Below are 24,156 nucleotides of genomic sequence, written 5' to 3'. Positions count from 1 at the left end.
CAGTGCTTAAGAGGGATTACTTCCAGAGGAAACTCTGTATCAGTGCTTTTAGATTTCAGTTGATGCGGATGCTCGCTGGAAAGGCTCACTTCCGTGCTTAACCTGCGCACGGCCGTCCGGAGCCGTTGAGCCCCGCGGGAGGCTTTGCCTCACAGCATCCCGCGCCGTTGAAACCGCCGCGAGGAGAGAACGGCAAGCGCGCGAGGGGCGGGGCCAATGAGCGTCCCGCCTCCTCCCCCTCCGCCCCGCCCCCATGGGTAGGGATGACGTCACCCGTTCTCTCCAAAGAGGCGCGCGCCGATTGGCGGAATGAGAGGCGCACGTTCGGCCAATGAGTGCGGAGCAGGCCGGCAGGCCTAGCTGACGTGCGGGCTGCTGGCCGTATGGGGGTTTATTTTGCTTTGGGCCACTCCAGCCGCCGCCATTAGAGGAGGCCGGGAGCGGGGCGAAGGGCTTTCCCCCCTCCCGCCCCCTTTCCCCCCCCCGCGGCCGTGCCGAGTGGGAGCGCCCGCGGCCGCGGCAGCTCGCCGCGCTGGGAGAAACCATGTCGTGAGCGGGGAGAGCGCGCCTCAGCCAGCGGGCCGGGGGGCGGCGCGGGGCGCAGCGCCGAGCGTGTGCCCGACGGACGGCTCCCGGCGGGGCGGACAGGTAAACCCAGCTCCGCTAGCGGGCTGCGGGACGGGGCGGCCGTTCCTGGGGAGCGTCCGAAAGGGTGCGGGTCGCCCGCGGGGCTGTGCTGCCCGGCCGGGGCTCGGCTCCTCCTGAGGGAGGGGGGAGGAGCGGCCCCGGGGTGCCGCATCGCTCCCTGTCTCCGTCGCGGGGCCGGCGTACAAAGGCAGGACGGCCGGGATTGTCCGGGAGCGCTTCTGTAGTGTTGTGCTGCGGTACCGGGGGCTGCCGGAGTGAGGTCATTGTTGTCTCGTAGTTTTTTTTTGGGGGGGAGGGGGGGGAGGGGTGTCTGCCTGGCTCCGTGTGCTGTGATGGAATAAGGGGTGCGATCTCCTCCGTGTGCCTGCGCTGGGGGTTACAGCACTGCTCTCTGTCGTACTGTTGGCAATGGGCAGCGACGCGGGCTGGGCGTACTTCAAAACAGTTTGTTCTTGCGAGGTGAGGCTGTGCTTTGCTTCTTGTTTGGATTAAAGTTCAGTCAGTAGCACTAAACCTCGACCGTCGGTGTTTTCAGGGCTGTGCCTTTGCTCTCCCAGCCTGCATCAGCTCCCGCCAGACTCAGGTAGGCTCCCAGGAGGTCCCAGTGTGCCTGCTGTGTGTGCAGTCGCACGAAGCCTCCAGGGCTGCCTATGGTGGGTGAGAGAAGCCTGGGCTCCTCCATGGTGGGTGCTGAGAACTTTCTGTCACAGTGCTGCCATTCAGGGGTAACAATGCTGGAAAGTTTGTTTGGAATTCTTGGGGGTTCCTGTCGTATCCTATTGGGGTCATGGTGTGTTTTTTTTTTGTTGTTTTTGTTTTTTTTGTCTCTGCTCACCTGATTACTGTGTGTTTGCTGGCTGTGGGAGAGGTTTGTGAAGGCTGAATCACAGAATGGCCTGGGTTGGAAGGGACCTCAAGGATCATGAATCTCCAACCCTCTGCCACATGCAAGGCCACCAACCTTCATATCTAATACTAGACCAGGCTGCCCAGGGCCCCATCCAACCTGGCCTTGAACGTCTCCGTCTCCAGGGACGGGGCATCCACAGCCTCTCTGGGCAGCCTGTGCCGGCACCTCACCACTCTCATAGTAAAGAACTTCTCCCTGACATCCAACCTAAATCTTCTTTCCCTGGCTGGTTGTATTTTAAGCGGTTGCCCAGAGAGGGGGGACACAGGTAATGATGGAAGTGTGCTCACAGACTCTTATTTGCCTCTGTCCCAAGGCAGCTGGATGTAGTGTCTCAGTGTGCATTCGTATGTGAACGTCACTTCTGATTTACATCTGTCACAGCATTAAAAGGGAACGAATTTTGGATGCATTGCCTTGTGTAGCATAGGGGAAACTCTAATTACATGGTGTAGCTCTCTTAGGGGAAAAGAAAAAAGTTGTTACCTTTATTTTTCTTAGGCTACTTAGTGCACTGGGAGTTGGACTTGTTCTGTATGGGTTGCTTCCAGCTCGGGGTATTCTGTGATTTTATTTAGATGGGCAGATGGTGATGACCTGTGAGGCTGTAATCTGTCATTGCAGAGTTGTACCATTAGCATTTTCTTGGAACATAATTAAAAATATTAATTTAATTGCAATATTGGGTAGCATAAAAGCATCGATGGGATTCATCATGGAAGCATGACTTAAATTGGAGACCAGTTAAACTTGGTCAAGGCGGCATTTTAAGTCTTATTTAGATGTGCATGGCCATTTTAATTACATGTCAGTCAGCATGTAGGTTGTTTTGTGGCAGGAAGCCCCATCTGTGTTTCCATTTATCTTTGCAAGATAGGTCCATAAATAATCAGTAATGTAAGCAGAAAATACTTATTGTATGGGAAGCTTTTTTTTTTTTTTTTTGATCAATGTATGTTCAGAAACATCAGTGTAATGACTCGTTCATGTGGCATTAACCTAGGCATTAAGCTTTTTCTTTGCAGCCTCTCTGCTCTATCAGGCTTGCACAGAGTTGAGATTATGTAGAATTTCATATTAATGCAGCCTTCAGCATGACATACAGCTACAAATGACAGCAAAACAATTAAACTGCTGCTGGCAGTTCTGTTAGCAGTCTCGTGCCCCTTCATCCCGACCGCCCCAACTTGAAGACTGGGTTATTTTGAGCCGTTCAACATTGATGTCAACAAGTAATCCTCATTTTGACTGTATGAATTAGAATCCAAGTCTCCTGGTACTAAAATGGAACTAAACTTTAGTTTGGCAGCTGGAAATGGCTGGCTTAGCTGTAACAGATTTCTTCATTTAAATGTTTTTGTTAAGTAGTACTACAGATAAAGAAGGGAATGAGAAGAAGTTGAGGATGTTCCCTTTTTTCTTAGCGCGGCTCATGAAGGGCTTCTTACTTCACTTGTCAAATGGTATAGTTTGGAAAAATCAATTAAAGAATGCATAATTTTAGTTCTGAAATGTCAGTTGAATGGAATTTGTTACACCTTAAAAAGACCTTTCATCTTCTAATTAAGATCTCAAACATTGGTAATTCAGGCACTTTGCTTTTTCATAGCGCTTCTTGCTGAGCCGACAGTGCTGCAAACTGCAGAGGGTTTGATTGATTTTGTGACTGTAACACTTGTCATCTTCGGGAGGTTCTTATTCATTTGCATCAGTTGCTCTCTCATGCATGTATTTGATTCTCTTGGAACTTCTTTGAAATAGAAGGTTAATAACTGGATTTATCCCTTTGGTGCCTAACAGCTAATACTTTAGAAGAAAAACTGCGTTACTACTATTCTGAAAACTTATTAGTTTATGAATGTTTTCCTCTTGTGGTGCAGGTAGGAGCTCTGTATTCGACCTGGAGTTTTTCAATCCTGGTATGTTTCAAAAGAAGAGTGCTTTTCTATTTTCCCCTCTTCCTGTGCTTGTGTCCCATTGATGCAAAAACTTGTTCAGGTGACAAGTATCAGAGAAGTAAAGGTTTGGAGGGAGTGCAGTAGGGGGTGAATGCAGTGAGGTCTGGGGCAGTCTTCAGGAGGGGTTGACCTTGGCTCAAGAATGCAGAAACAATTGTAGAGTTCATTTTATAATCAATAAAGTGGGGGAGAGTGGAGAAGACGCGTGGGGCGTCTTGTCTGCAAACCAGACAAGATTGCAGCTCTCTGTGTCTCCTGCTATGTGGCAGGTGTAATTAAGTTGGCTTTTTTCATTTTTCCCTTCGGGTATTTGAATTTTTCCTGGTATAATCTGTCCTGCTTGTTCTTAAAACAAGGATACTTTAAGGCTGAGTTGCAGACACTGGAAGTAATGAGAGTTAGGGACAAAACGAATGGCAGGTGTGAAGCCTGCTGTCCGGGCGTGGGGGGGCTGCAAGGATGAACTTGTGTCTATTTTTGAAGTGTAAATAGGACTTCTTTCTGAAGCTGTCACTTGTGAGCAGAGTCTGCACTTCCCCATCAGCATAGAAGCCAGTATGTGGTGACATTTGGGTCGTGCTTGCTATCACTTTGTTACCAAATACTAAAATTTTAAGTTCTGATGGTTTGCTTTGGCTTAATGTCCTTTGTTGAGTAGCTGCCTTTATTGGAACAATAAAATTTGCCCAAAGAGGCTGTGGATGCCCCATCCCTGCAGGCATTCAAGGCCAGGCTGGATGTGGCTCTGGGCAGCCTGGGCTGCTGGTTGGTGACCTGCACACAGCAGGGGGTTGGAACTGGATGAGCACTGTGCTCCTTTTCAACCCAGGCATGCTGTGATTCTGTGGTTAGCTTGAGTTGCTGGTAAGCTGTTGTGAGCAGAGCAGGGATTATTACTGATATGGTTTATACATATATATTTATATACGTAAAAATGAATAGCCAACTTTGATAGTAAAATGTTCTGAAAATGTTTTAAAATCTTTATTGCTTTGGGTTTTTGTTTTCCACAATAGTTGATACGAGTCCTTTGCACTGTGTTGAGCAGTGCTGTGTGTGCTATCAGTTTGGCTTTTTTTTTTCCCTGTGCTGTCTAGCCAGTATCTCAGGAAGAGCTGGATGAGGCCATGAGCATAGCTTGTATGGCTTCCTTGCACTGGAAGTTGAACCTAGTTGCAAGAACATCTACCAAAGGCAGTCCTTAACTGTATCCCAAAGCAGCTTGCCATTAATGAGGGGGAAGCTGCACAATAGCTGACGTGGAGAGTGCTTCTTGTTTTATTTGCAGGCAGATGGTTTTTCTCCACCAAACGGTGAATGTCTGCATCTAGCCATGATCTAATTTATGGTCAACCACTATTAGGGAGGTCCAGAGGATAATTACTAGAACTGAATGTCAAACGTACAAATTTTAATGCAATATTCCCTGGTTGCTGGACAGGTTTAAGTGTTTTTAAGTTTTGATGTCTGACTCAGCGGTGTGTTTTTATTCAGAGTGTGACATCTGGTTTTCCTCATCTTCTGCAAGGGTGGTTGAGATCTAAACAGAAACAAGTCTCATGTTTTAGGCATGGAGTCCAAACACAGATAAACTGTGCTTTTGTGTTTGGCCTTTTTAGAAAGAAACCTCTCCTTCAACTTTGGTTATCGAGAAAGGAAAAAATTAACTGAATTTTCATGACATGTGTTTGTTACTGTGTTTATCTGGGGTTGGTATTTGTCTTCGGCTGATGATCAGTGTTCAGATTAATTAAATTTGCCTCTGTTCATGTGAGTTTTCTTTTGGAGCTCGTTATTTTGGGTCTGTTTGCTTGGTTTTGATTAATATTGTGTGGGAGATGCCATCTATTATGTAACTGTTGATCTGCTTACTCTTGTTTTACCAAATGGTATTGGTTTCTGAGTAAGTGGCTGTATTTAGTCCCTCTTAATGTGTCGTAACATCTCATTTCAGCAGTTGTTAGCTTTTAATAGAGGTGAAGAAGGGAAAAACAAACCCGCAAAAGAAAAAGACTATCGACAAAATGAAAGCTCAACTCTCCTGAAATAAGAAAGCACTGAATTGTGACCCACTGCTATTGTCCTTTATAGCTTTGTTTTCAGCAGTTAATGCTGCTTTTAGTATTTAGTCAGAGATTTAATAAGGGGAGGCATACTTTAGTTTGAGATCAGTACAAATCAGATGGAAGCTTTGCACTGTCTACAGCAGGATTAACTGCAGTGGTCGAGGACACAGGGGATAAACGTTACAATCAAAGATCAGGAAGAGGGAATGTTGAGTGTTGGCATCCATCTGTTAGTTCTGAATGGCGGCTTCCGTCTCAGTCTGTGTATAGGTAGATCTGTGTCCTAACAAAGTCTGCTTTCCATTCTTGTATTTCAGAGGTCTCCTGAGATCTGTCATCTCCTGAATGCTTGACTTCACACCACACAGAATGTTTGCAGAGTTAGGTGCTGTGTAACAGGGAATTATTTTGCTGACGTGAAGCCAGGCTTTAAGGGGTGTTTGAGATGGTCATGCCTGTATGGACACGTGAATAGAATATTGAGAACTGAAATAAAATATTGTGATTTTATTTCTGAACACAGTCAGTATCTAACCAATTAGTCTTAAAGATGTTTTGGAACAAGCTGTGAATCCATCCATCCACGTGGAAGCAGCTTTTGATAGACTGTAAGCGAAGCTTGCTGTCAGAACGGACTTTATGTTTCAAAATGTGCTACTTAATCAGAATTCTTAATTGGTTTAGAGATCTGCCTTTCTCGTGATGTATGTCCTTGTGTAAGAGCAGGGCCTTCTGGATTTTAATGTGTGTTCTACAGGAGTAGATAAGAAGTGGTCTGCAGGTCGCACTGAAAGCTTGCAGTCTGGGGTATCAGCTGCCAGCCTGGACTGCCAGAACAGAAGTTTTCACGTACTAGATTGCAAGCAGTTCTTCAGTTACGAGTGGAACGCTTCCAGTTTTTCATGTCTTTCGTACTGCTGATGTACTTCATTGATGGTGTTGGCATTTGTGTAGTGGAGATTGGGGTGAGGGTAGGAGGGACGATGCCAGAAAGCCAAGGTACATCGAAGGCCTTTGTGTCCCAACATTTCTTACTGGTATCCATTTATATCAGAAGGGGCTTTCTGCTGTGGTAGCCTGAGACCTGTTCTGACTGCCTGTGCTGCCAATAGCCCGCTTGTGTTCTGTAGAGGAACACAGATGTTGTAAGCTAAAGCAGCCCTGGAGCAGCAGCAGAAAAGCATTGTGCTGCTCTTTTCCTAAGATGGTGCGAGGATTTCCTTCTTGCTGATCTGAGACATCTTCATTTATAAAGAATCATGCTAACAACCAAAAGAAACTATGCATGCTTGCTGCTGTGTTAGCTAACAGAGAAAGCACTCCTGCATTTATGACTTTGCAGTAATGCTTTTGTTCTTTATTATAAAATGTAGTCATTGCCTTCATTGCTAAGCGTCCATATTCAATGCTGACCTGATATGGTTATCCCACTGTCAAGGTCAGTGTGGTGGTTCTGTTTTGTCTTTCCTTTTCTATAAACTAATTTGCAGAGACTACAATGGAACCCACTGTTCGTTCCCTGGAGCTTTGTTTTGGGGTAGTTGTGGTGCTTTGTTTTGGGGTAGTTGTGGTGCTCTCATTTGTTGAGCCTGGTTGTGAACACATGGGAAAACTGGTGCAGGAGTAGCAGATAGCTGAAGGTGGAGTGCTGGGGAAAAGAAGAACATAACAGTAAGTGATGAAGTAAGAGTGGAAACTGACGGTAAAATTCCACCTTAAAAAGTCAACCAAAGGCAAATTTCGTGTGAAAAATGATTTTTGATACTTAGCATCCATTTCAGAACGTATTTTCTCTAAGTGTACAGACAGTGTAATTTTTTTTTTTTTCCACAAGGATTCTTGGACCCAAATAACAAAAGTAAACTTGTAACACAGAAAGTGAAGTGGAGAGTGTCTGAGGTAGGAAATGGTTGAGTAAATTTACAGGTTTGAGAAAGAGACAAACTGTCCTTCTGGATGGAAGCTTGCTGTGCTGCTCTGGGGATCTTCCCAATGGCTGCACTTTGTATTTTGTTTTTTAAATGGGCAGATTTTTGTTTGAAGAGTCCCTTGGTACAGGTTAAGGCCTACTTGAGGAGATGTCCCTATTGGAGTGAGCAACGAAGTGGCAGCATTTGTAAGTGTTGGTGCCTTTGTTGGTAAAGGGTGAGATCAGAGCCATTGGATTCCTTCCTCTTGGGAGCTGTGGACCACAGTTCTTTATATGTGCTGCTTTTGTGTGTGTTCTGCAGTTTTACACAACAAGAACAGCTGCAATTACCTGAATGCAGAGTAATAAGTATGTAATCATGACAGTTTTTGGTGATAATCCAAGTATGTGGCAGCTTTAGTTGGAAATCTTACCTGTATATGAATGCACTTCAGCTTTCTAGGAAGTGTAGCCATTGTTTTATTGGTAACCAAGGAAGAATTTGAGGCAGCGATGTAAAAAGGAGAATATTTGTGTGTGTCAAACTATGCAGAGTTAATCTTAGGCAGTTATTCTTTAAAAGCTGTTTTTTCCTTCGTATGTTAACACGCGTTTATATATAAACTTCACAGCAATGTTTTCCAGCTGTTAGCTAACAATTACAGCCCTCAGATTGAGGCTTTCTTAGCAGACATACATTTAAATGCCACATTTCACAACACAGAAAAGGTACGGACAGGGAAAGTGCAGCTTGACCTCTTGCTTTGACTCACAGCCCCATTTCTCCCCACTCCTCTCTGTGGTTGGATGTGTGTAAGGTGTAGCATCCACACTCAGTGGCATTCAGAAGTTGCTCCGTGGTGTTCTGAAATACAACTGAATAAAGCAGCCTGACCTTGAGGCACTGAGGCAGCCCCCTGCAGCTGTACTGAAGGTGTAGCTTTGTACCTTGCTTTGTGCTGTAAATACGGAGCAAGCTGAGCTCTGTCTGAACTCATTACTCGTGAGCAACAAGTTAAGGTGGGAAGATTGATCAGTCTCATTCTGTAAGGTTGCCAGCACAGATGTGCTTCTGGCAAACCCCAGCAAGAGATCAGCAGTGTGGGCTGAAGCAGCAGCTGGCCTCTTGCTTGGGAAAGGCTTGCCCACCAAGTAGCATGGAGCTCTGCCTTCTGCCTCGCTTGAGCTGAAGGAAGACTATCCTCTGGCTGCTGTAAAGATCTGACTTGTATTGAGGGGAAGGTAGTTCCATCCTATCATGAAAAATACATATATTTTAAGACTTCAGAGCTTTTTTTTTTCCCCGTGTCATTTTTTACTTCCCTAAGCACCTAAGCAAGGAGCATTCTTGAAAGTTGAAACAAAGCAAAAAAAAAAAAAAAAGGCAGCTTTCTGATTATTTGTTATAAATGACTGACTTTACCGGAATAACTTTTCATAAAATTGATTTTTTTAGGATCTGATTTATAACAAAATAATATTGTTCTCTCTAATATACTAAATTACTGTACTAGTCTGTCCCAAACGCATTTAGCCTCCTGCTCTTACTGATCAATTGGAGCTAGTAGGGAATTGTATAGCTTTTAATTCCTTGACTTCTCGTGCTTTTTGGGCATGAAAGCATGCACTTGGGCCTCATAGTCACTGCTGTGCTATTCCTCTGTGAGGAGGTGCTGTGTGATTCAGCTTCTCCTCTGGGAAGAATCTGAAATAACAGGCTCACTTGAAGGCAGGGGGGTAAAGAAGTAACTGCAAAAATATAATAGTGCTCAGCCTGCTCGGTGACTGGCTGGTGTTCCAGTATTGCCAGCAGAGCAGATGGTTCTGGTGTTGGCATGGAGGTGCAGCTGAAGGTCATACCAAGATGTAAGAGCCCACCTGTGAAAGTGCTCGTTTTCTCTTCTGACTGTGCTGTAGGGGTTGGTATCAAAAGCTTTTGAAGCTGCTGACACTCAGCCTTCTTAAGAGCTGTGTCTGAAAACGTGGAGCTTTCTGTATTGGTATTAATAGATAATACTCAATGTAGCATCCATCCCTGTCTTCCAGCTACGTGAAAATCTTCAAACAAAAGCTGACGTTAGGTTTTCAGCTACAATTATTCTCTAATCTCATGGTACTTACGAAAGCTTTTCTGTAACACGGCGTGTACTGTGTTGGTTGGTATCATAAAATAAGATGTTCTAGATCACTTCTGTGGCCAGTCCCCTTCAGCTGGAGCAGCAGTCTCTTTTCCCCAGCCTCACTGCCAGCACGAGGTTGTTCTCTGTTGGGATTTGTTTGCAGTGGGAAGTGCAGGGTTAAGGCTTGACAAACCAGGCCAGATGAGGGGCTCTGTTGGCATCTGCAGTTTTCTCTCAGGCTTCATTTCATGTAGGGCACCAATCTGACTTGGGAGATTGGGATTCTGAAAAGCGTGTTCAGTTCTCTCAAGTTCATAAGGAAACATTACATTTGTTGTTGGTACAGAGAATAAGCTTGAAGAAATGTTAGTCCTTAAAGCCAATTTGGTGAATGGCTAAGAAAGCTATTGACCAAATGGAATTAATCTATTCTATCATTAAGTCTTGTGTATGTTTTGAAACTGGCAAGGCTTTAGTTTGCCTTTGGAGTAGAGAAACAGATTGTGGTGTTTTTTCCTCTCCAAGCTTCTGAAAAGTTGTCTTTAAGTTGCCTTCAGTAGTATTAACTTCATATTGTTATGGTAACACCCTCCTCTTCCCACCTTATTTTATGGGGCTGTAGTATGATCTGACTGCTTTTAATTTTCCACTCTCATATGTGAACTTTGAACAAATCTTGGAGGAAATCTTAATTGCCTTCTCAGCACATTCCTAGTCTGACAGTTTTACAGCACATAGGTGGAACTCAGGTATTCTGCAGGCTGCTCAGATGGCTTAGAGCCAGAGCTTTCTGGAAAAGCTTGGTGGTTCAGTAGTGCTGTCCCCTTTCTGTCCCAGCTGTGTGATAGGTGCTTGTTGGCACAGCTGCCCGAGCTGCTGAATAGATGAGGCTCGAGTTGTTGGGGCGAAGTGTTGCTGTGTGCTGGAATCCACAGAAGGGCACGGTGAGGGTATGGCTTTGGGGAAAGGAGTGCTGATGTGCCTCTCCCAGCAGCATGGGGCTTGACCAGTGGCTATGGATGTGTAACTGTGCCTTGATAGATGATGGTGCTTGTGAAGGTAGTTGAGTGGCGAATGTACTAACTGGTAAAGCGTTTCCGACAGGAGAAAAGGTATAAAGTACCTCGTTTTTCTAGATTAGAATTTGATCCTGTTGTGCATCTTTGTTTGAGCTTTTGTGCTACCATACTCATAGTGTTTTCACTAACCAGGAGGGTTTTACTGTGGTGAACATGAGAATTATTGGTCAATTGATACAACAGATTCCTGTTTCAGACAGTTGTGCGTGCTTCAGAATAGTGTATTACTGAGTTGTTGGTGTTGCATAGCAATACTGTAGTAAGAAAAGAAATAGATGGTATGCATTTCTCTGTTTATCCTCTGCCTACCTGCCATATAACCTTTATTCCATTTGCTCTCTACGCTGACTGGAGGGGGTTGAGATTTCCTCTCCGTCCTAAGTTTCACATTCCACTGAGGATGTTTACAGACATCTTGATATGAATTTGATGTTGCTTGGATCTGGTTCTTTAGGAGATTAACTGATCGCTTTCCTGGCGACTGGTTCTTTCCAAATATTGACTTATTTATGCTAGTCTGTAGCTTAGCCTTAGCAGGCCGTGACTGAGTTCAAACATGCAAATTGGGATCAGAATAGGTGTGGCATTTAATAATTAACTTTATGGTTACTCAAGTCCAGTAGGAAACCTGTAATGAGTCTGTTTTCATTCTGTTTACAGGAATAGTTATCTGCTTAGTCTCATCCTTCATATTTGGCAATCTGAGGAAAAGGTCTGAGCCAGCATGAAGACAGGATCTCCTCTTCATTAGAGAAAAAGTGAGTTGGAGTTGGATTGAATTCTGGGTTGTAAAATGAAAGTACTGGATTGGTTTATCACACATAGCTTATGCTTTGCTTTTGAGTGTGGTTTAACCTCATAGCACTGCTGATATGAGTGTGTCAAATCAAGCCCTAGTCTTGGTTAAACACATGTGAAATTTTGAGGTGTATGCTTTTATGTAAACCTGTACCTTACTACTACAGAAGAACTGCTTGTTTGCATAGCTGCCCATCTGACATGCCTCTTCCTTCCAAGTCCTGTGACTGCTGCAGTAGAGATCTCAGCCCTCTGTTCCTTATACTGCTGCACTCATTGTTTTATTTCAGCAGTTTAATATTTGTGACTTCTTTCTGCAGACTTATTGGCTGTGCTCAATGTCTGTCTATTTTCAGAATTTCTTTTAGATGGCACTGCTCAAATTTAAGAAATTCCTGAAATGCATGACTAAGGTTCTTTTCCTGCATTTAGGAAGTCCTCAGTTATGCATTTAAGTGGCTTGAGTATTAGTCATTTGACTCTCAAGTCTTACCCTTGCCATAGCTCCTCCCAGCACTTCCTGCCAGTGTCCTCATAGTATGAAGGAAAAACAGATTGTCCCCTTGCCCAGCTTGACTTTCATACATTTTGGTGCAATGCACATCAGTTGGGTTTTTTGAGGACTTTTTGTTGCTTTTGTGTGTTTTTTTTGTTTTTTTTTTTTTTTTCCTGAACTGGGTTTGTATGCAGTTATTGTGTACTAATGATGTGTTGTGATTACTTAGCTTTCTGCCTGACGCAGTTCATTTCAAGGAGTGCACGATGACAGAGCGTGGAATTAAATGGGCTTGTGAGTATTGTACGTATGAAAACTGGCCATCTGCAATCAAATGTACCATGTGCCGTGCCCAGAGGCCTAGTGGAACAATTATCACAGAAGATCCATTTAAAAGTGGTTCAAGTGATATTGGTCGAGACTGGGATCCTACAAGTACTGAAGGTGGGAGTAGTCCTTTGATATGTCCGGATTCCAGTGCAAGACCGAGGGTTAAATCATCCTACAGTATGGAAAGTGCAAATAAATGGTCGTGCCACATGTGCACGTACTTGAACTGGCCGAGAGCGATAAGATGTACTCAGTGCTTGTCTCAGCGTAGGACCCGGAGTCCCACAGAGTCTCCTCAGTCTTCAGGGTCTGGTTCGAGACCAGTTCCTTTTTCTGTCGATCCGTGCGAGGAATACAATGACAGAAATAAACTGAACACAAGGGCTCAGCACTGGACTTGTTCTGTTTGTACATATGAAAACTGGGCAAAGGCCAGGAAATGCGTTGTGTGCGATCATCCCAGACCTAACAACATAGAAGCAATAGAACTGGCAGACACTGAAGAGGCTTCTTCAATCATAAATGAGCAAGACAGAGCTCGGTGGAGGGGAAGCTGTAGTAGTGGTAATAGCCAAAGAAGATCCCCACCTACAACCAAACGTGAGTCGGATGTGAAAATGGACTTCCAAAGAATCGAGTTGGCTGGAGCTGTTGGCAGCAAGGAGGAACTTGAAGTTGACTTCAAAAAACTAAAGCAAATAAAAAACAGGATGAAAAAGACTGACTGGCTGTTTCTAAACGCTTGTGTCGGTAAGTTGTTCCTTACTGCCTTACACAATTAGTGCCTGTGGTGTGGTGTTCTGGGAGAACAAAGTATTTAAGAACAAACGTGTCGTTTGGTTTTGAAACAGCTTTTGTGAATCTTTGTGTTTTAATTTTAAAGAGCAAACCTGAAATAGCAGTTCACAGAGAATGGTGGGGAGTTGATGCATGAACTGACCAGAGTTAGATGTGTTCTGTGGCTCTTTGGGTGTTTTTGTCCTTCTGTAGGGATTGATATCATTGTAGCAGAGTGCTGTTGTTCTGTTGTGGAAAAACTACGAAACCAATCTACAGAACATTGCAATCTGTGTAATACTGTATTAAAAGGAATGAAATTAAAAAAAAAAAAATAACCTTTACTGGATATTTATAAGCACTCTTCTCTTTGCAATGGTGAGATATGCTAGTAGAAGCAGCAGCTGCAGCTTGGGAGTATTTGTAAACAGTGTAGAGCTCACAACGGTACAAGATGCTCTGTCAGATGTTAAAAATAACACTAAAATATGTAGCTCCAAGTAACTGCATGTGTAATACTGACCTTGAAAGTAATAATGTTGCATACTGTTATAAATGTTTTTGTAGTCAACTGCTTTAAAAAAAAAAAAAATCCAAATTGGTTTTGTATCTTAATGCTTTCCTGAAGAAATTCTGGATAATTCTCCCAACGCTTTTAAAGATCAGAGGCTTGTGAGAGCAGGGTTTTCTCCAGTTATTGACCTTGTGAGTTACCTTTTGTGCTGTAACTTCCTGGAAGCAGATACCTTGTACCCTAGCGTACAAGCAGATTCAAGACTTGAAATAGGCAACTATTTTTAGGGTAAAACACTCTGTTTGAAGCTGCAGCATTAATGGTGTGTCTCGCAGCATCGCTTCATGTTGATGTAATTGAAAAACTGATATGTGGAGCTGTGTTATTTCATATATTTGGTCAGGTGTAAATGTTGTTGCAGCTATCATGGGTATGGTTTTAGTGAGCTAATTAAATACTCCACTTCTTTGTTGCATAAATAGCTTGGATGTGTTTCATTTTGCTAGTGGCTAGATGCCTTTATTACCTGGTGTGTTAAGCTTCTGATGTGCTAGCAGACATGGAGAGCCTTTTTTTTTTGTTCCTGGAATGAAGCAACCAAAGTGCTGTATGACACTTTGTAAGTTATGGAATACCCAACATCAGTCCTTGGAGGTCATTCGTGGGGCTCAGCAGTACCAATCTTGTATTCTAATATTGATTGTATCCACTGCTATGGCTTTTTTCCTCTGCTTTTTGAACAGACCTTTTTCTGGCTGTTTCAATGTTACTAAAAAAAGTATCTCAATTATCAAACTTGGTCTGTGTGGATATGATTGTAGCTTATATTTAAGAACGTGCATTCATTTACATTTGTTTATATTCAGTGTTGCTTGTGATTGTAAGTTTGCATACAAAACTAAAAGCTATCCGTAGGGCAGTAATGATTTAGTTCTTCTATAATGAAGACAGTTTGAAAGTAGGTTGAAAGTATCCTGATACTTGATGAGAAAACCAGAATGCAAATAGAGCTGTGAATTCTGCTAGTGTTCTGCTGAAAGAGTCCTTGGGTTCCTTCTGTAACTTAAAAGCTGACAATGCTTTTCCTTTTGAGCTAAGGAAAAAAAAAAACCAAACACACAACAACACACCTGAACAGCACCAAAAGCTGTTAATAATCAATCCTTGGTTTGAGAAATGATTTTTTTCCTGTCACCAATGTCATTTTTTTCCCAAGTGTTCTTGGCAGTGGAAATAACCTTAAGCGTGCTGTTGAAGCTTTGCAGCTTTTCTGCTGCAGTCTCTGGGTGTTGAGCATATCTGCATGCCAGCTCACCTAGTGGTTTTAAATGCAGTAAGTCACATTTATGGTAGTTGTTTAGTTACCTTAGTGTGATGTGCTTAAAGCAACATCACTGTTGATGGAATAATCTCTGAAGTGCCTGTTCTTGCCATTGGAATCAATGGAGTTACTGTGATTTGGTGAATTATTGTTTGTGTGCTGGCTGAAGCTCTTTTCTAGCTGAGCCGAACACTTGTTCTCGTTTTGTAACTGCTTATCTAAAAACTGACAAGTCTGTATGAAATATCAAGTGGGTTGCTGAAAGCTGGTGGAGGAAGAGTCAGGATGTTGACTTGGCATAGTCCAGCTGATGAGTAATGGCTTGGTAGGGCTCGGTAACTTCACACTGCACCCACAGCTGGGGGGTCCCATTGCTGTAAGTGTGTGGGAGAGATGGATCACTTCAGCATCTTTGGATGTACGAGCTGTGGCTTTCCTGATGTCACAAATAAAAATTAGAGGAGCAAGAGTAGGAGTAATTCTTGGCAAACTGGTGCTTTTCTTTTCTCTTAGATGGCATCTTTTGAGTATACCAATGATAACATGTGGTACTTTAAACCACTTGATTAATTAATTTCATCTTCTTGACTGTAATATAAAATTACTTTTAGTAGGCCTTATTTTTTTTTTTCCCACATTTGTTCTTTTTGGGTGAAACTTGTAGATGCGTATCTTGTTTTGTGGATTTAGAAGAATGTGTGCTGTCTTCAACTACTGTTGGAGGTATCCACTAATTCTTTCCCTGCCTCTCATTAAATATACCATCAAGGCTTCTATTTCTTGCAGACACAGGCTGTACAGAATGATAGGAGTGCAACTGCTGTGATGCAGGAGCACAGGTGCTTTTTTGTATTGGCCTTAATGCAAGATCAATGCAGGGAGATGAGGGAAGAAAAGCTAATGCATGCTTACTGGTGCTCCATTTCAGCATAGCAGTGCTGCTGGAGGGCTGGGTGGAGCTGGTTTGAGTGCCTGGTTAAAGCTGCCTCTGGGTTTTAGTAGTACAAATGGAGGAAGGCTGTCCCAGCTCCCAACACTCAGAGTTGTTTGGGGCTGGTGCTCAGTGTTTGCTGGAGATTCCCCTCCTGATGCTTTGAGGCTGGGCTGCACGGTGGAGTGTGGTCGCTGCAGGGCACTGGGGGGGATTCCTGAGATGCACGTTCCAGGTTTTGAACTGTAGCTCACAGATCAGGGGTAAACTGTTTGCTTTCTCCTCCAATCCTGCTTACTAACTGCTGCAGGAGAGCCTGCTTTCCAGGCTCAGGTTCCAGGCAAGGTAGCTGCTGTTGTGGGCAGGCTTTGCTGCAGGAGGATGGCTCCAAAACCAACCAGGCTTGCGTTCTTCTGAGCCGCCTGAAGGAAAAAACTGAGTGTGTTTCCTAAACAAATCCAAAAATACTTAGAGCGGTCTGTAATGAATCTTGTTTTGCAGTACATCCTTAAAAGGACTGCTAGCTTGTTCCTAATATTCCTACATAGGTCTGCTTAGTTTTTTCTTTGTCGACTACTTTATCTCTCTTGTAGGTTTTTTTTTGTCCTCTGTCATTCTCTCTCATGTTGTCTGAAACGTTGCCAGATCTGTTAGCCTGGCATCCCCAAGCCCTGTGGGAAAGGAGAGCGGCTCTGTTTGCATTCAGGTGGTGTTTACAGGGCTGTGCCAAGCTGCAGGACAGAGCTGCCTCCAGCCCAGCATCCTGCAGGGACCGGTTTCCTTGTCACATCACATTCATGGCACAGCTAAACCTTGCTGTGTGTGGGTTGTCAGCCCTGTAACAAGGAAGTGGGAAGCATATGGGTGGAGAAGGACTGCTGGAGGTGGGGAGAGGTCATGCCTTGTGCTCTGCTAGTGTCAGCTTAGGCTGTCTTGAAGTGTTTGGGGGAAGTGTAGCATGAGTTAGTGGCTGACTAATTCAGGTGATTACCTGCTGTGCTGGCCTCTGCTAAATGTGGCAAGCAGTGCTGTGGAATGACTGAGGGGGAAGGCCCTGCTGAGAGCTGTACAGCCTGTCCTCCTTCCCCACTATGTGTACTGCTGTGCCAGGGTACAGTGATGTAAGCATGCCACTGTCACCTGGAAAAGCAGCTCCCTGGTTTGTGCATATATATGTTCTAACTGGCTGTGTGTGTGCATGCATATCAGTGCTGTTGTTGCAGATCTGTCCATGAGTGTAAAACTCTTTGTTCCTTACTTCTTGCCAGTAAACCTCAGCTCCTGAAGTACATCTGTTTCAGTCTCTAGACTCCTTTTAAACACTCTGTGGTGTTTTACGCTGAAAATATTTGAATAAGTAATCAAGTTAAAAATACTTATTCAAATTTGCCTTGGAAACATGCATTGTTAACTTTAAAATCATGCATGCTTCTCTGTTTTTAGGGCACAAGTGTGCAAATGAGGGATCGGCCATCAGGGCGGCGTGGGGTTGGGGACAGCTGGCAGGTAGGAGAGGGGATGGCAGGGATCTCTTCCAACAGCTCCCACCTGTGTGTGTGCTGCTCTGCCTTGTAGCAAGGTGTTGGAAGCACAGTGTGTGGCCTGCTTGGAGGTAGGAAAGCTGTTTGATTGTGTCATTACTTTTTTTCCAGCGTACTGCTGTTGGCTGGCATCAGGTTTGAAATATGTGCATTTTTTGGAAGGTAGTTATTGACGTTGATGCAAGTTGCAGAGCTTGAGAAACTCAAAAAATGCACTGTATGGAAGGGTTGTGTCTCAAACTGTCATTAGCAGAATGTTCTGCTGCTGACTGTGTGCCAGTGCTGAGGAGGGAGGTCCTGGAAACAAGGAAAGAGAAGAATGAGCAGAAGGATGTGGTTAGAGGCCCTTAAAGGCTTTTCAAACAATCCCTGTTTTCTTTTTATTAATTTGTGTGAAGCTCCATATGCCCTTGTGAAGGAGTTGTTCCTCTAAGAAGAGAAAATTCCTCTCTGCCTGCAAGCTTTCGCTGCTCAAAATGATGAAATATGGCATTGCTGTGAAATCTTTGTGACTACCCAATGTGCCCTGAAGTAGTTGGAGCTGCAGAGTACAGTTCTGCTGCTTTGGTCAAACCACAGCTCCTTGCATTCACTGCTTTGATTGAGGGACAGTAAGGCTTCAAACAGGTGTCAGAGCTGGGTTTAGGGCTGTCAGCATGCTGTTTTGTGGTGTGTGTGACCCCTTCTGAGGAGCATGGATGGGTAAATCACGTCTGTGATGTTAACACGTCACAGCTGTAACTGTAGCAGGAGGTGAGCAGCACACATCTCCACGTTTCTGTCTGTTGGATGTCAGTAAGGGCTCTGTCTCTACTTCTGACTCCTCAAGTGTATAATGTGGTTAAAGTGAGGGTTAATATTCTCTGCCCTTGTTTGCAGAGGTGTATTGGAAGGAGTTAAGTTACTTTATTTGCAAGCTGTGCCAGCTGGTGTTCTCCACGAAGGTACTGAGGTGAATGAACACAGCTGCTATAGGTTTTTTTCTTGGAAACTGTTACAGCTGGTGGTTTTGAGGTGGTCACTGAGGCTGTGCAGTTAAGGCAGTGTGGATTTAGGGAGGTGGGGGGCATGGTGGGGCACAGACCAGTGTCTGCAGTTTGTATTTTCACACCACCTCTTCTGGATGCGTTTCAAAGAGAAAGTTCTTGTAAGGATCAGCTTGCTCTTGTGAATAATCAGGACAATGCCCTAGCAAGAAGCGTGGCTTGGGGATGCTGTGTGTACAGTCTTAAGGCAATTGCCTCTCTCCCTTCTGACATTTTAACAGTATGAGGAATGCAGTGGGTGTCAGTGGGGAGCAGTCCAACTGGCGTGGCAGCGCATCAGAAAGCAGTTCAGAGAGTGCTTGTGTAAGTAATGGGGCACTTGTGCTTTATGAAAAGAAGTGAGTTAGAACATCAGTAATTACTTCTCTGATATTTCTTGTAAAGAGTGTTTTGTTGGGCTCTATGTAAATGGGTAATGAATTGGAGGCTATCCATCTGAGAGAGACCAAAACCCTTGTAGGAATGTGCCTCCTACTGGCATTAAGGACTTGTTTTGGTGTTGTGGTACAGGCTTCAAGAACTGCAGATGGTTCTCATGAGTGTTGCATGTAGGCAGCTTTGCTCCCTGGTTTTGGGGTGAGGTGGCACTTCTCAGTTCAGATTTCTGTCAGTCTGTTTTGGAAGCTGCTGCATCTTTGCTTGGGGTTCACTGCAGCCTTGGACTGCTGTGACTGGCACCTGGTGAGCTGTCAGCCATTTTCCCTGTTCAGAACAGCTGGAAAGGACTGGGTATTTGGGGTTTGTAATGGCCACAGAGCAGGCTCTGCTGTAGTGATGCTCAGGGCATCCAAATTGCAGTATTTTGGTGCAGATGAGCACTGGACATAGGGGCACGCAGCAGGTTTTCAAGAGCATGCTTCTTGTAAGGAGAGGCTCCTAATGGGCTCTGCGGGGAAAGCGCTGTGAAGCAAGCTCTGCACGGTTTGTGTGCCATGTTTATCTGGGGAGACTCCATTACAGCACTGCTAGTAATCTCATGGAACAGCTTGCCTGGATTTGTGCTAAAAAAGAGCTGCTGCCACTTTTTCTCTTTTTTCTTTTCCATATCCACTTGGCTGACTGGGTGGAAGAACAGAGGACGGCCAGACTTAGTGCTTGCGCATCACCACTCCTCCGCAGCTGTCAGTGCCAGCTTGAGGTGGCATGTAGGACACGATACTGTTCTTCTGTTAAAGTGCTGCCAACCTATCACACGTTTACAACCCTCCTCCCTTTTTTAAAAAATAAAGCCTAGAAAGCATATATGGTATGCACTATTGATGTGTGCATTGCTTAAATCTCATCAGTGAGATCAGAAATGTACTCTTTAAATGACAACTGGCACTTCTTGGCATGCCAAGTATTGCGAGTGCACTGCAAGTGCTGGCAGTACTGTGCCCAGCGCGTGGTGCTGGTCTGGGTCTTTACTGCTGCTCACTTGCAGCACTGCACAGCCTCCAGTGGCTGCCTCCCAGCATTGCTTCTTGCTAAGGTTTGGCTGAGCTTGTTTGTTGCTGTAGCTTAGAACACTAACAAGTAGGGTATGCCTTGGCACTGTCTGAAGGCTGTAGATGCTGCTGTGCAGTCTGTACCTGGCAAGGCTGGCTGACTGAGGCTGCTGGGAATTGTTGGGTCTTATCATCTGTTGCTGAAAGAACATTTTGGAAATGCAATGCCACACTTGACGTTCTTGTTACGGATGTGGCATGCACTGACAGAGCTCTTACCTCTTCCTTTGGAATGGCTCAGTTCTACCTGGAAGCAGAAATGTAACAGGAGCACAGCTGTGCTGGTCATATATCCCGTACCATGCTTCTGTGACGTGTTTTAGGGAGAGTCTTGAAATTGATCAGTGAACTTTGTGTTCTTCTTTCCCACTGCTGAAGTAGCTTTGCTCCATCAATAGCAGCTCTTTCATTGAAATAATATGACTTTTGATGAAGTGGCAGAAGTTTTGTGACTGGACGTTGCAGTTGGATTTGTTGCTTTTGATTACCCTTAAATAATTTAACATTCAGCTGTAGAGGCTTTATCGAATTAGTTCTACCTATTGAGACGCATCTTGCCCTGGTTATCCATTTTCCCTCTGCACCCTTTCCTCAAATCTTTCTAATCTCTGAATTAGAGGATGATAGACTTCCAAAAATATTCATCTGCCTTTTTGTCTGTTCAAACTTCAGTCCTGAGCATAAGTGATAGGACAAGGGGGAATGGTTTTAAACTGAGACGGGAGATTGAGGTTGGATATTAGGAGGAAGTTTTTCAGCCAGAGGGTGGTGAGGCACTGGCACAGGTTGCCCAAGGAGGCTGTGGATGCCCCATCCCTGCAGGCATTCAAGGCCAGGCTGGATGTGGCTCTGGGCAGCCTGGGCTGCTGGTTGGTGACCTGCACACAGCAGGGGGTTGGAACTGGATGAGCACTGTGCTCCTTTGCAACCCAGGCCAGTCTGTGATTCTTTTATTAAAAATGGCTTTAAGGTTACTTTTCTGTTTCTTCAGTCTGTGCTTTGTAAGAAAGCAATGTGAGCTGTCTAAAATAAGATGCCTTTGACTGTAACGTGTTGAATTGGAACCAGTGTTGTTAAATATAACACCACCACACCTTGATGTTGTATCCTGCTAATTGCAGCTGAGGAATGTATTCTGCATGAATGGTTATGATGTGAAGTGTGGTCCAGCAGTTAGGATCCTGGGGGCTCCAGAAGATGGTAGGGATTTTTCACCTGTCTCACTTCAGAAACCTAAGCAACACAGAGCTGATGCACTACGTGTGTGGTTTCTCTTTATTATTAATTAGTAAAGAAAGTAAAGATAACTGAATGGTAAGTAGGTCCAGTCAGTAGCAGAGAGAGTAAGCTGAAGAGAAATTGTGTCCTGTATCCTCTTTCAGCACTGTTCTAAACCATACTTGAACAGTGCTTTAGTGATTCTATTTCTTAAGTCTGGTCATGTGTTTTGAAGAAGGAAAAGTACAGTAGAGGAATCTCTGCAGTATCAATGAATGAACTTCCTTCAGTACAGTTCAACAAATAAGTGGGTATGTTATGGTGGGTGTTTCCTAGCAGAAGGGTCCTTAGCACTTCTTGGTAGCTGGATTTCAGTCTGCCGCACCTTCCAGCTATTTTGGGTAGTGGAAATAGTCCAGGAGGTGAGGTAAGTGTGAGTGTGTTTCTTTTCTTGTTTAAAAAAATAAAGTCACCTGAATGTTTGCTGGTATGCAATGATCTTCACGTTAGATATATATTGAGAAGCCACGTAAGGTAGCTTGCTCTACAGTGGTCTAATTGCTATCTAGAATGAATAATATTCTTTTCTTCAGGAGTTGTAGAAGGTGACTTAGCTGCTGTTGAGGCCTACAAGTCATCAGGAGGAGATATTGCCCGCCAGCTCAGTGCTGATGAAGTACGCCTGCTGAATCGCCCGTCTGCTTTTGATGTGGGGTACACACTTGTACATCTGGCAATCCGCTTCCAGAGGCAAGACATGCTAGCAATTCTGCTTACAGAGGTGAGCTGCTTGGGCTGTTGCACAGACTGCATAGGAACCTTATGTAACTGTGCCATTGTTTGCAGCCAGTGACACGTAACTTCATTTGCTGGTTGACACTGACGTTGTTAGAATATATGAATCGCTGCATTTCTTCTGTTGTTGCTTCTCCCTGTGAGGTGAGTTTGCTGTAAGGCTGTATGTGTGTGGTGGTCCTGAGGATGTAGAGGTTCTCCTATTAAATCGTGCAGTCCTGGCAAAAGTTCTGACCTCACTGGTGGTGGAAGTGAGCTATTGTGGGGCTTCCTGTGCTTTGGGTGGGGGAGAGGAAATGCCCTGAGGGCAGAACAGTGAGCTCAATGACAGCTTAATTTTTCAGAGTTTTGTTAACAGATACATCTACCTGGCAATGATTTGCCCTTTTCTTTCTTCCCTGAGATTCTTGGGAGCTTCTAGGAGAAAAGCAAATTCCTTGCTTTGCAGTACGGTGACATTTTCCCACTCTTCCCAGGGAGGTTGTGGATGCCCCGTCCTTGGACGTGTTCAAGGCCAGGTTGGACGGGGTCAACCTGGTCTAAATGTGGATGTTTGGTGTCCCTGCTAGGCAGGGGGGGTTGGAACTACATGATCCTCGAGGTCCCTTCCAACCCGGGTGATTCTGTGATTCCCCAGTGCGTAGGCTCATTGGGTCCTCTGTCCCCTTGCTCTTGAACATTCCATTTTCTTCAGTGTTTTTGTGTGGAGCACCTCACTTCTGGTAATCCTTCCTTCTTAGAAGGCCCACATCTTTATCTTTTTTGTCATCTCAGACTTGTTTTCTTGCCTGATGAGAGCAGTTTTTATTCTGTCTCTGCCTCTAGTCTGCCTGCCTCCCTAATTTGGTGTTTACTGCAATTTTGAAGCATGCATTCTTGAGAAGAGTGCCCTGCTGAGAAGAAGCTCAGGAGACTGATGGAATGCATGGGGTTGAGTAATTAAACAGTAAATAAAGCAAGACAAATGGGACAGAAGTCTTGAAAAGTGTGCATGCTTCTATATGGCTAATATCAGTGCTTTCTGTGTGGCTCACAGAGTTATCTGTGTGAATGGAGTTAAACTTTTTCTTTCAAAAGCTGACTTGTTGAAATGCTGCCTGTTTGTTTTTGTTTCACCTGCTAGAAATATTTATTCAACATGGCATTTGTGGAAGTATTTAATAGTGTTTGAGCTACACTGTATGCCCTCTTTTGCTAGGGTGTTAACTGGTGCAAATGTCTTACAAAGCTTTGTTTACATACCCAGTCATCCTGATGTTGCTTGTCATGCATCACTGAATGAGCTCCTTCTGCTACCAATTGAATGCAGAGACATTTAGGTGTCTTACCTTAATAGCTTTTGGGAAATTTCTCCCAAGGAAACTGTTGTGTGATGGAAGTGAAGTTTAATGCAAAGTGTAGGCTGGGCTCATGTATCAGTTTTGAGGTGTCTTTCTCTCTGTTACATTTTTGCCTCCATTTTCCTGCTGGAAGTGGTTGTCTGTTAATTCATTTCTGTGATTCAAAGCGAATTTTAACCAGGCTTGTTATCAGCTAAATTGGAGATAATTCAGGGTATGTGACTGTATGTTGCATCTTTCAGAGCACCAATACTTAGCTTTCATTGCATCACCTCCTAATAAAATACTTTCCTCCAATGGTTATCACTCTGAAGTCTCAATACTTAACTAGAAACAACACTGAGGGCATAGCTGCTTTATGTTGCAGGTGTCACAACATGCAGCAAAGTGCATTCCTGCCATGGTGTGTCCAGAGGTCACGGAACAAATCCGTCGTGAGATTGCTGCATCTCTTCATCAGCGGAAAGGAGACTTTGCTTGCTATTTTCTGACTGACCTTGTCACGTTCACGTTACCTGCAGGTAGTTCTACAGCTCTTACTGCTGCTTCATTTTCTTTTTTTTTCTTTCTGGTTGTTTGTTGTCTCCTAGTTGAGAACTGCTTGTTTGGGATCTATATGTTGACTTTTTGAGAGCAGAAGCGTCCAACAAAAGTAAAGCCTACTTGCGTGTTTTATTTTTTTAACAATTTAGGTTAGACCAAGTAATTGAGTTTGCAAACTAATTCTTGGTTTTGCACACTTTGGTGTATGCATCAATCTTGTGAAGTGAGTGCGTGGTCCTCTTCAGACATGAGGAAATGGATGAAAAGTCAAGTCGTGTAAGGAAAGGCTGTGCCAAGATCAGGGCTCAGATATTTCTGGACTCTCACAT

At 44.2% G+C, this 24,156-nt stretch overlaps 1 protein-coding gene across 2 annotated transcripts in view; it reads left to right on the top strand.

Annotated features, from left to right (window-relative positions):
- Positions 1 to 513: 513 nt before the first annotated feature.
- The window catches only part of ZRANB1 (zinc finger RANBP2-type containing 1), a 36,015-nt gene continuing 12,372 nt past the window's right edge, over positions 514 to 24,156 (top strand). Inside the window, exons 1-5 of one of the 2 annotated variants that reach the window (XM_052676849.1) lie at positions 514 to 648; positions 11,351 to 11,448; positions 12,214 to 13,064; positions 21,743 to 21,930; positions 23,652 to 23,805. In XM_052676849.1, the coding sequence (XP_052532809.1) occupies positions 12,251 to 13,064; positions 21,743 to 21,930; positions 23,652 to 23,805 (1,156 nt within the window). In that variant the 5' untranslated portion in view covers positions 514 to 648; positions 11,351 to 11,448; positions 12,214 to 12,250. Of the gene's footprint in view, positions 649 to 886; positions 908 to 11,350; positions 11,449 to 12,213; positions 13,065 to 21,742; positions 21,931 to 23,651; positions 23,806 to 24,156 lie in introns of those variants that run through there. The other variant, XM_052676850.1, reaches the window with a different exon arrangement.

This window comes from Tympanuchus pallidicinctus, unplaced genomic scaffold (genome assembly GCF_026119805.1).
Source record: "Tympanuchus pallidicinctus isolate F22 unplaced genomic scaffold, pur_lepc_1.0 scaffold16, whole genome shotgun sequence".
NCBI classification, from domain to species: Eukaryota; Metazoa; Chordata; class Aves; order Galliformes; family Phasianidae; genus Tympanuchus; species Tympanuchus pallidicinctus.
This window is presented reverse-complemented; position numbering and strand designations above follow the sequence as displayed.